The sequence below is a fragment of the Aspergillus aculeatus genome (assembly GCF_001890905.1).
Source record: "Aspergillus aculeatus ATCC 16872 unplaced genomic scaffold ASPACscaffold_1, whole genome shotgun sequence".
In the NCBI taxonomy this organism is placed as follows: Eukaryota; Fungi; Ascomycota; class Eurotiomycetes; order Eurotiales; family Aspergillaceae; genus Aspergillus; species Aspergillus aculeatus.
In genome coordinates this window covers 2,756,799-2,768,813 of record NW_017962976.1, presented here as the reverse complement: position 1 = coordinate 2,768,813, position 12,015 = coordinate 2,756,799, and the positions used below count along the sequence as shown (strand labels likewise).

At 52.9% G+C, this 12,015-nt stretch overlaps 3 protein-coding genes across 3 annotated transcripts; 1 reads left to right on the top strand and 2 right to left on the bottom strand.

The window, feature by feature from the left end:
- Positions 1-2,568: 2,568 nt before the first annotated feature.
- On the bottom strand, positions 2,569-4,348 carry ASPACDRAFT_19750 (sugar porter family MFS transporter; the record flags this gene model as incomplete). The annotated part of the gene is made up of 3 exons (XM_020198891.1): positions 2,569-2,937; positions 2,998-3,708; positions 3,809-4,348. 3 exons carry the CDS (start codon positions 4,346-4,348, stop codon positions 2,569-2,571), a joined length of 1,620 nt encoding a protein of 539 aa, XP_020061435.1.
- Positions 4,349-6,588: 2,240 nt separating this feature from the next.
- On the top strand, positions 6,589-7,690 carry ASPACDRAFT_38665 (oxidoreductase, 2OG-Fe(II) oxygenase family; the record flags this gene model as incomplete). The annotated part of the gene is made up of 2 exons (XM_020200483.1): positions 6,589-6,911; positions 7,051-7,690. 2 exons carry the CDS (start codon positions 6,589-6,591, stop codon positions 7,688-7,690), a joined length of 963 nt encoding a protein of 320 aa, XP_020061434.1.
- Positions 7,691-8,140: 450 nt separating this feature from the next.
- Positions 8,141-11,577, bottom strand: ASPACDRAFT_20953 (putative C6 transcription factor (Mut3); the record flags this gene model as incomplete). Its single annotated transcript, XM_020198985.1, has 4 exons — positions 8,141-9,647; positions 9,703-10,314; positions 10,368-11,208; positions 11,292-11,577. The coding sequence occupies 4 exons, from the start codon at positions 11,575-11,577 to the stop codon at positions 8,141-8,143; spliced, it is 3,246 nt and encodes a 1,081-aa protein (XP_020061433.1).
- Between the last annotated feature and the right edge of the window lie 438 nt (positions 11,578-12,015).

Sequence of the window (12,015 nt, the reverse complement as noted above, 5' to 3'; positions counted from 1 at the left end):
TGGAAAGGGAGGGAGGGAGGAGGAGGAGGAGGAGGGAGGGGGCCTTCAGAAGAGAGAATCAGGGGAGGAAAGTCTTGGGGCCGAGCCGAGGAGAGAGCGAGAGAGCAAGAGACGAGCCTTGCCTAGAAAAGGCGAAGACTCAACCGGGCGGAGGGGAGAAAAAGAGATGGGCAGTAGGCAGTGGACGGACAAGAAGCCCAAGCCAGGACTGGGCATTGTCCGGGCCAAGACACACCGTGCGGGGCTGCGTGGCGTGGCATGGCATCGCCTGGGCCTCTTTCTTTTTCTGACTCTTCTTTTCTTTTTTTCTTTTTGCACCCAGGTAACCAACTTACTAGTTACAGAAAGTTTACACCACAAGCCTACATACACCCTGCCAGGACATCTGTTTATGTCTAGGCTGATATCATACCTCTGATTCATGCTGAGAAACATTCTCAATTGTCACTGTCAATCTTTAACTGCCTTCGTTTTCCCCTACGGCAAAGCTAAACAATTTCCCCCACGGACACAAACCCACCATCCACCGCGAAAATTAGTTTTCCAACTAAAATTAACTTAGTGCCGGCCGGAATGGTTAGAGCTTAAGGGATTCGAAACTAGTCCTAGTGGGCTTGAACGAAGCCTCGAATAACCGTTCTCCCTCGCCCCCGTATTGGCACATGGGACTAACCGACTGACTGACTTAGTCCGTCCTACTATGATCTAGGGACCGCAATAGGGACCGTAACTTATCTGCTTAGCTGCCATGAGAATAATGTTGTCTGACAATCCGACGGACAGACTAGTCCTGGTAGTCCCTTTCCCCCCGCATAAGAAAACTTGCCAAGTTGGCCAAGTTACCCTTCTTAGCCCTCCGTCCTGCGCTTCCCCCCTCCCTCTCTCTCCCCCTCGTTCCTTGTCTGCCTGCTTATCATCACCTCATAGAAATGGCGACTGGAAGTCTCGAAGGTCGACTTTGCAGGAATCGATGCCTTTCCTTTTTCCGCAAAGACCTGTGGAGCCTATTCTCGTGTCTGACATTTGGAGCCGTGAGGGAAGGAAGCACCAGCCAACGGATTATTGTTACGATTCCAACCAACACCTCACTAGGTACTTACTTTGTACTGTACAATACGTAGCTCTACTATAGTTGGATTCATCTTATGTAAAAGTCTGATCCTTGTTTTCGCTATCGAACGTCCACCAAGAAGTCAAGAATGACCGGGTGGCCAAAATACCAAAACATACCAAGTAATTCCTCTCCCCATACCTCTCTTGGCGCTTCTTTTCCCGCCCCGAGGGTGCAGGTCTTGGACTTCTTGGACTCTTGGACTCTTGGGTTTCTTGGAACCTTTTTTTTCTGTTCGGGGGGGGGGGGGGGGTTTCTTTGGTCATTAGTCAGATGGTCCCGGGCTTCTCCGGGAAGGACGGAGGGGAGCGGCATTTGCATGCAAATGCACCCACCACCCATTTCTTTCAGTGTCTAAATTCCCTATACATACAGCAGCAAACTGTATGTCTGTATGTGCTGTACCACACATGGGACGCAGGTGGACTGACTACCTTACCCACTTCTACCACAAATGGTAGTACAAAAAAGACTCGACTCAGCTAGTGAATACTAAGGTACTAACTGGGTCGGTTTACCCCTCTCAGTCCCTCCTCCGTATTCTGATTATTGAGTCGGAAGTTCATTCACTCCGAGCCGTGAATCTTACTAAAATAGTCCATCCAGCTATTCAAATGACCTCCCCCAAGCCCTGAATACATACACGAAATTCATAACTTTCATTCATAACCTATCATCCCCCCCATAGTTGCTGTAAATATATCGAATTCAAAACATCGGACCGGACCTGACTTACCCGAGGAAACAACAGAAAAAAAAAAGCTTTTTCCCCCTGTAGTACCTAGAAGACTTACTAACGCCAATGTCTCTCTCTCCCCAAGGCTTCAGTTCTCCATCTTCCTCCCCATCTTGGAAGGTGACACCACCAAGGAAAATCAAGATTCATACGAGTCACCTGCAGTTCGACCGCTGAAAAAACCTCCTTCAAACCCGATCGCGTCACGGAGCGAGGGATTGCTGTAGTGTATGTACCGTACTGTACATACTGCACACTTGGCTTTTTTTTACCCCGGGGTGGCGGTGCCCTCCCCTTTCTCTTTGTCTTTGGGGGGAATGGATGGTCAATCCAACTGGGGCTGTCTTTAGGAAAACTTATGCAGGGCCCTCCTGCAGCATAGTCAGCGGAGAATTTTAGGCATCCACATTTCGCCATCATGCATTACAAAGTTTAGTTATTTCGGACAGGTTCGAGGGGGAAGGGGGGGGGTGGGAAAGAAAAAGAAAACAACCTCAAGTGCATTGTGATAAAAGAGGCTAAGTCATTTTTGATGTCAATTATTTAGCTGGGTATTTCGTTGATCCAACTCAACCACTTCACTACCAACAGACGCAGATGTCCAAAAAGAGAGAAAATAATATATATCCAGGTCTATGATCTATCGTTCGCATATATACAATCCGTCTAGGTGTAAGAACCGAAACCAAAACAAAACAGGCTAATCGACAAACTCCCATCATCATGCGGCTTTCGTGTTCTCCAGGTGCTCCTGGGGCTCGGGCTTGTCGAACATGCCATCCTTGATCTCCGCACGGAAGCGTTCCTCCTCTTCCTTGAGCTGCTCCTTGAGGATGGAGTGGGCCCGCCAGATCGGCTTGATCTTGAACAGCTGATCGGTCACCTCCAGAGGGATACCACTGGTCTCCGGGATGAGGAAGAAAGCGAAGAAGAATGCCAGGAACGACAGGGAGGCAAAAAAGAAGTACACGCCGTATCCCATCTTCTCGAACATCTGCTCCGTGAACCGGGAGACCAGGAAGTTGAAAAGCCAGTTACTGGCGGTGGTGGCGGCCTGCGCCACGGAACGGATGTTGGGGTGGAAGAACTCCTGCTCAAACCAGTCAGTGGATTGCGCAGAATATGACAGAAAAAACACAGAAGAACATACCGCGTTGATGACCCACGGAGTACCGTTCCAAGTAGGTGTATAGACGGCTGTCCAGAGGTAGAAAAAGAAGATAGCCGCGATACCACCGCTGTTGAGGTGGTCTTGGGGATGCTTGGTAGGCTCCACCACACAGATGTACGCGCCAATAATCCACATGCAGACTGAGCCACAAACCGCACCGATAAGCAGCAGCTTGCGACGACCGAGCTGGTCAACCAGGAAAAGCAACCAGACGATAGTGATGACAGCCTTGACGACACCAAAGACACCGTTCAAAATTCCCTTCGTGTTGCCCTGAACACCAATGCTTTCGAAAATGGTCGGGCTATAGTAGTTAATTGCGTTGATTCCAGAGCCGTTCTGCCAGAAGAAGAGCATGCATCCCAGAAACAGGCGATACTGCAGGTTCTTGGCTTGACCGAGAGCCTGGAAGGGCTTCCAGAAACCGACACCGATGGTGGCCTTTTGCTCCTCGAGACTCTGATCCATAGCAGCGATTTCCTCGGTGATATAGATATCAGTGGGCTCCAACTGACGGACCCAGCACAGGTTCGCAATGGCCTGCTCGCGGCGGCCCTTGGTAAACAGCCAACGGGGAGATTCCTTCATCCATAGAGAGCCGAGGAAAAGCATTCCTGATGGAATAATCTGGATGGCGAACGGAATGACCCATTGCTTGTGGCTGGCAGGAATGGTTTGCTCAACGCCATACTAGAAGCAAGACGGGTTAGCTTGAAGCCCTCAGTCTTGTGGGGATAGGAAATAGGTGCTGGGTAGCATCAAGACCGTATTGCACGGACAAATAACTTACGTTGATCCAGAAACCGACCATGCCACCGACTTGCCAGCCAAGTTCATACAAACCAACAAGACGACCTCGAATGGCGGGAGGGGCTAGCTCGGACAGGTACATCGGGACAATATTGGAGGCAACTCCGGTGCCGAGACCGGCCAACACACGGCCCGCATAAAGCATGCCGAGACCGGTTGAACTGTTGGCACCCAACTGCAAACCCGCTCCGAGAACGAAGACAGCCGAAGCGATGGTCAAACTCCATTTGCGTCCCCCATAGTACGAGATACCATAGGTGAGCAAAGCTCCGAAGAAGGCACCGGCAATGAAGAGAGAGACAATGTTTTCGCTGATCAGGTCTCTCTCGGAGCTAGTCTTCTTGTCCAGACCAAACTCGGTCATGAAAGAGTCCAATGTGATGGTCGTGCCGATGAAACCACTGGTGTACCCGATCATTTGAGAACCGCATGATGCAATGGCGGCCAGTGCATAAACTCGCCAGTTGTAAACAGCTTTCGGCGTAGGCCGATCCTCGACCAGGTGGAGGATGCCACCCATTGCTATGAGGGGGCGAAAGAAGGAGGAAGGGGGGAGAGGAGGGGAGGGGAGAAAGAAGGACAGAAGATGTGAAGGCCGATGAGCAAGTCCCAAATATCTCTTGAGGTGAAAAGATCAAGAGGAAGGAAGAAAGTAAAAACAGAAGGCTTCCTGCCAACAAAGACAAGGAAGGGGGAGATGATGGAAGTAGATATGGGAGTGAGAAAGTTCTGAAGGCGGAAGTTGAGGAAGATTTAAAAACTGGGCGAGACGGGCCGGGCCCCTAAAGTAATTATCTACAGTGAGCGACGCATCAACACTGAACCGTGTGGATTCTCCTCTTCGTCGAACGCTCTCCACAATCCACGTCTGACCGAAACCCCATCTGGGGAGACTCAACATGGGGATTTTTGTGAATAGCACGCATTTGATACGTCAAGCAAGCAGCTAATTGGTCCTTATCATGCAAACTATTGCCTTGATTCCCACAAAGGTCGCCTCGTGATGTGGGAAACTGGGTCGGGGGAGAGTTTTCCCCAGACTGACTATGTCTCGCTTAGCCGGCGCGGAGAAGTTCTTGCGAAGGAAACATTCAGCCGCAGATTTAGGGTGTGGGGGCGAAGGTTCAAAAATTTCCCTGCACGAGGAGAAGGTATATAATCCTGGTTGCCCCCTTACATTGGACATTTACCCGACTGTTCCGGCGCCTGCGAAAGCAAATAACCCTCATGGAAAACGACTGATTGCTGACTGGGCCCTGCACGTTCCAAGGTAACGAGCCTGTGGCGACTTGGCCACGGTGAAGACTTTGCCGGTGGACCAACCCATTCCCAGTTGAACTTTAAGCTCGGCCTTAAAAGCCTTATCTCTACCAGACTGGCGAACTCGGGGTGCCGATCTCGTTTGTTGTCTGGAACGGTCCAGCATTGCTGTCTTCGGCTTCGCCTCATGTCGGCTCTTCTACGAATCAGAGCGTAGGAGTTTGAGAATTGCCCCGAGGCAGGGAGGTCCACAATCAGTGTTAAGCGACTTTTCGATGCCCCTGTCGGGCTGTCGAGTTCAAGAGAGGACTTAGCCGGTTTCTGACACCCCTTCCCTCCCAACATCCTTCGTAACCATGTTTAGGCCAGTCAGGATGACGGGATGAAGCCTTAACCCTATTCCTTGATGGGGTCCTCCCCCGGAAGAGAGCCGACTAAGCCGAGACGTGCGTAAGTGTGGTGCTGATCAACCTTTAGTTCGGCGTGGATCGGACACCGGTTAACGGGTATATTGGAAGGTAAAAAGCTAAAAGTCGGTTGACCTGGAGATGCAGTGGCGCAGATAATGTACTATGTAAGTATTGTGTACGAGATGTGTTGTCTTCAGACCTGCCAGAAACGTAGCGTATAAGTGCTACGTAGAGCTCCGGATACGAGCAGAAGGTTGCCGAAGACGAAGGAAAGGCCGGTGGATGTAGGCTAACCGAGACGGGCAACGCATACGAGGCTTAATTCAGCCATGAGCAAGTCGAATTACATAAATTCAACACAGCTGCGAAGGAGCGATAGCGCCTATCCTACTCTAGTCTGTATGTGGTGTAGCGTGGACACTCTAACCTTAAGGGGATTAGTGGTCAGCTGACCGGAAGTCCCTTTAGACGGCGGGGTCGGCGCTCACCCGCACTACCCATGCGGGCTCAAGAACGCTTCTCCGCGTTGACGCTGGTTCTGGAAGACTGAAAACGCGGAGTCTCCGCATGCAATCATCAATGGTTCCTTTTAGGTTCTGTCTTTTGTTTCTCACTGGACAGCATGACGAAAGCAGCGGTGTAGATCCTTTGACTCCGGATTACTCCATGACGCCATGGTGTTTGGAGACCCCAGACGGCGTGGAGAAGGCCCCTCGAGTATGAGCGGAGCCATCGCTTGTCCGCAGGCGAGCATTGTCGCGTGCATGGGAAAACCTTCTTGATCAACATGGCCTGTGTGTGCTGACTACACCAGGAGATAGGATAAACGCAAAACTCGTTGGAGTCGACCGGACCAAATGGTTCTTCCTCGGAGATAACAGTCTCTCGGCTTATATGCGGCGTCTGAACCAATTCCCGACGCCGTGACTAATCATGAAAGGACAGGCTCACCAAGTTGCATATCTACTAATGTACTTGCATAACTCCAATGCACAGACTGAGTTATCAGATCAATTATCCATCTCCTGCCGAGCCCTCCGCAAGAATAGGGATCCGACAATCAAACCTCCGGGGGAGGGAATTGATCAATATGCTCAAATTCTCCCTTTCCACTCTCCTCTCGTCGCTGCTCTATCTTCTCCCCGCATACTTCTTCGTTCTCGCGCCGCTCCTCCGCCAACTCTTTTCCGATTCATCCGCAGGGAATCTTTTCGACCTCGACCTCGATGCCGACGGGACCGAGCCCGATTCGGGCCTCACCCTCAACCCGGATATCCTGAGTCTTCCAGATGGGGTCACTCCGAATTGTGCCCCCGACAATTACCGGGTTCACCTCCTGCAGAAAGATCCATTGGTCATATATATTGAGGATTTCTTGTCGGCGGAAGAAACGGACCACATCGTCAATCTAAGGTACTTTCCCACTTAAAAACCATTCTATCCCGACCACAGTGCTTTGATCCCATCTCAACCAATTCCCCAAGCACCAAGCACAATTCCCTTTCCATGATTTGCACAGGAAACCACAAACGGAAAGCTGACCCCTGAAAAGTAAATCGAACTACACTCTCTCCACGATCTACAACGGCCAAAACACAACTCACGATGCCACCCGCCGCCTCTCCGACCGCGCTCTTCTTCCCCGCGACAACACCGTCCGATGCCTCGAGGCCCGCGCCGCCGCGTTCCAGGGCTGGAAACCGCACCTCTACATTGAACGCATGTGGGCTCAACGCTACAACACCTCCGGCCACTACGTCCACCACTATGACTGGGCCGGATCCGCTGCCCGTGGCGGGGACCGCCTCAGCACATTTATGGTCTACTTGGGGGATGACTGCGAGGGTGGAGGCACAAACTTTCCGCGGCTGAGGATGCCTCGGAGTGCCGCGGCCCTCCGCGAATGGTGTCGGTTTGTGGAGTGCCCTGCGGATGATGCTGCTGCTGCTGCCCCTCCAGGAGGGAAGCCTAAGGATGGTGAGCCAAGCCATGCTGCCGCTGCCGCTGCCGCTGCCTCGCAGGGAGTTACATTCAAGCCCATCAATGGCAATGCCATCTTCTGGGAGAACCTGCGACCGGATGGGTCGGGATATCCGGAGACGTGGCATGCCGCGTTCCCGGTCACCTCCGGAACGAAGATCGGATTGAATATTTGGAGCTGGTATCAGCCCCCTCGGCGGAGGAGAGGTTGAGCCCGGTTCCCAAATTCTAGTTGGATATACACCTTTGGAGAGAGAGAGAGATATATATATATACTCGAAAGTATGTACGATATGGCAGAGATGGTCCTGCACCGGCAAGACGAGATTCCAATAGGTAAGTTTAGAATGTACACAACATAACCTGTGATATATAGATCATCAATCATATTCAAAGATTTAGCAACGTCAACAAAAAAAAGTACCGAGCACAAAAGAGATGCCAATCCCGTGGTGCAAAGAACCAAGGAACACAGAAAGGAAACTCATGTCGATCCCAAGCAACAACCGAACGCCGCCCAGAGAACTCCCCCCACGCAATGCCTTCATAACATTATGGTCTTCATGGGTCCAGACCAAAAAACAGCATATACAAACATATGGGTATTTGATTAGTACTTCTTTTGCTTTTTTTCTTTTCGGGTTCACGAATTCGATTTTTTTTCAATTCCCGGCATTCATGAACTGAAGCCATTCCTCATTACTGAAACCGCCGGGCCGACATGCGTCGGTATTTCCGAAAATATCGTCAAGTGGGAGGCCCAAGTCTAATCCGACGCCCAGCGACGTGGGGTCGGGCGCGCCCATTCCGAATTGACCCAATCCGGTCGGCGTGGCTGTCGCAGTCATCATCTCCGTGGGGAAATTACTGGGAGGCTGGAAGTTGTAGCCTTGCCAGATGAAGTTCTGGTTAGGCAGGGAGACCAGATCGGGGCTGTTGACGGCTTCGGCGCCGTTGACAGGGGTCGAGGTTCCATGGGAGACGGGGGACTGCAGCCGCGAGTGGTTAATATGATGCGGTGGCTGATTGGGCAAGCGGCCCGGCACACTGGAGCTGATGGCCCCCGGATTTCCGCTGGGAAAAACGGAGAAATTGCCGAAGCTATCCAATGTGGGGGTGGATACTCCCATCGTGCTGACGGTGCTGCCGTCGGCCGTGGAGGCCAAACCAGGGGCGAAAGAGGTGGCAGTCGTAGCGCTGGCTGGGTCCTGGCCGAAGTGATCGTTCTCTAGTGTAGACATCGGTTGTGTCGGATAGGCAAAAGGGTCGTCCGATGGGAACATGATGGGCATTAGATCTGGGAACTGACTGGGATTGGCGAATGCGTGCGCCCCAAATTGATTTGGTGTGACATCGCCCAAGGCGAGCGACATGGATACCGGAGATGCCCCTGTCGACGCGGGCGTCCTGTCGTGGTTGGATGCAATATCCGACGGCGTGGACACGGCATCAGCAGCCATCTCGGGCGTGGACGGGATCCACGTTGAGGGCTGGCTTGGGCGCACATTAGAAGCAGGACTGCGGCTAGCAGCACTGTCATCGAAGCTCTTGGGCGTATTGCTAGCCTCTTGCTTCACCGATCGACCGAGCAGTTGCGTGGGGAAAGTGTTGGCACGCTGTGGTGGTGGCATCTCCAAGGGCACCGAGGCGGCAGCGTTCGCGGCGCTCTTGGCGGGAGGTGGGCGGGTGTGGTGGCCAGACGAGGGGGCGGGCCGCTTCAAGCTCGCCCGCTTCTTCGCACTCTGACGATTCTTGAGCAGCTCCGGAAGGTTCTTGAAAAGACCATTGAGGCTCTGAGAGCACCGATCTGCCGCCATGCTCTTCTTCGCTAATCCTGCCAACGTGTTTTTGCCTTCCATGGCGTCTTTGAGGACGCCATCCTTTGCGGTTGGAGAGTCGGGATTCTCGAGCACGAAGAACAACAGCGACAAAATGGCGAAATAGGTGGTATACATGGTGAACCAGAACGATCCATTGAGTAGCCCTCTCTTATGCATGCCGGTCGTGATATGTACGATGTTGCGTGAGACACTAACACATGCCGCAGCGCAAGCGTAGGATCGCCGGTCCACTCCTCGAGCTTGCGAGCCGCTAGAGACATAGTGAAGGAAGGGCCGGTAGAGTATGACCTGAACGTGGGCGTAACTAATGCGGAGTAGTTGGCGGATGCTGTAGACAGTCAGTAAGGACAAATAGTCAACCCCTGGAGAGGGAAACAACTTACCGCTCGAGCTGTGGGGAGACCTCCGTCCCGGGTCGCAGAGCCGCGGGAAGCTCTTCCATCCAGGCTTGAAGGTCCCTCTCAATCTCCCGGATTTTGGAGTGGCTGACCACATAGCGCTGATCCGATGCGACAGGATGTTGCGCTTTCTTCACAGGGTAGATGTATTGCACAACCTTAAGTGTGATGTTGGTCAGCCGAGTATGCGCAATGGCTCCAGCCATCAAAGGGGTATGATCCGAAGGCACGGGTAGGATGCCAGTCTTGGTGATGAATTCCGAATCGACCGGCTCTGGGTACACTTGATCAATGTCATCGTCGTTCAGCATCAGAGGTAACCCGAGTAAAGTGCTGACATAGACATCCATTCTGCGAATTGTCCAAAAGATGCGTTTGCGCATCTCCTGCTCAAGAGGGGTAAAGTGTATCGTCACATTGCGGTGCAGACCTAATCGCAGAGCGGATCGCTGTGCGATACCAATATAAGAGTAGCATGTGCTAAGTTTGGCGGACGATTGCAGGAATAGAATCATGAAACAGATGGCCTGGAGCGAGGTCAAGTCGCGGCAGTCGGTAATTTCCAGGAGCTGGCGACCTGCTTTGAAGTATTGAAATCTGCAATCGCGAATTAGTTTATTCCTCAAACAGACCGACAAGAGGCGACCTACCCTTGCCCGATAGCACCCTCGTAGCCTGAGATATCCAAGGTACTGGAGCCATCGTCAGAAAAAAGACATCCGACGGCCATTACAATATAGAGTAGCGGCAGGAAGGAATTCTCCTCGTTGGTAAACTGGTCTAGTGGCGTGTCATAGATTCGATCAAACATGGTGTAAAACGTAGGTTCATGCACGAAACGCATTAACGCGCAGGCATCGTCCAAGGCATTGTGACACAGTCGCCGGCCAATTTCCCGGGAGGGAAGATCATGCGTGGGCGGCAGAGACGCATCTTGCGGCGATTCAGATACGGATTTGGGGCTGTCAAAGAGCGTTTGCGCGACCGGTCGCGACCGGAGAGTAGGCAGCGGCATGTCGGAAGCTCCGAGCTGCTTCCGCAGGCGTCGGATAAACGTCATACCAGAACTGTGTCCATGATAATCCCAATGTCCCTGATCATCAAGATCAAGGTAACCTGAATTATCGACCATCGACTCAAGCAGCGATTCATCACCATTAGCCCCATCCGCGGTCGTGTCGTCAGCGGGGGCGGGGACTGAGGGTTGCGATCCGTTCGTCGTGTCAGCAGGTGCAGATGGTGCAGCCGGTTCCTGCTGCGGCTGCTGCGGCTGCTGTTGCTGTTGCTGCGGGAGAGGCGGGGGTTTTTCACGCTTGATGGCGGCCAGCATCTGCTCGGTAGCATGCACGTCGAATTGTGGATCGTCCAGATTTAGATCCGGCAGCACGACGCGCAGCAGGGCCTCGGCTTTGTGCAGTCGATTTTCCAGAGCTTCAACATATTGCGGAGCGGGGTTGCGACGACGGTTGGAAGGTTGGTCGTAAGTGCACTCTGCGGACGACCGAAGCTGATGAGCGACCACAGCCAGGAAAGGGTTGCGGAAGTAAGGTCCGACAGGGAGAATGGAGACTTACCGTAACTGTAGACCGTGCAGTGCGTGCACGGCTGCTTGCCGTCGCACTTGATCTTCTTGCGACGACATTCATCACAGGCCCGCGTTACCCGGCGACGCTTTTGCATAGGCAGCGGTTCCTTGACAGGCTTGAGCCCCTCGTCCCTCATGGGTAAATCATCTTCGTCATGAAGGGCCGAGGCAGCGGGATCGACATCATCATGGGGAGCAAAAAACGAATCGGAGACAGCAGAGGGATCGTCCTCATTCGCAGGGTCGGCGATTAACGGACCGGAAGGGGATGCCATGAGGGAGAGAGAGGCAGATGACGTGGGGTGGGGGGTGGGAGCAGAAGAAGATCGATCTCACGGCGGTCGGCGCAAAGACATGCAAGGGGGTATGAGCAAGTCGGAGATCCGATCGGAAGTGATAACGAGGAAGGAACTGTTCCGATCAGCAAGGGAACGGCGACCCGCGTGGCGAGCCAATTTATGATCGCACGTCCACGAGGGTGTGGAATTGGCGTCTCACAGGGTCATGGAAGGCACCACGAAGTGGGAGGAAGGAGGGACGGAGGGAGGGACCGAGAGCAGAGAGCAGCTCGACGATCGTTCGCCGAGGGAGTGAAAGGAAGATCGACACGTCACTAAAGCGCAGGCACTGGCTTGTTTGCGGTGGAAGATAGGTCGAAAGCCAAGAAAGGAAGGGACAGAGGGAGAGTCTGTGTACGTATGGTATGTAGGAAG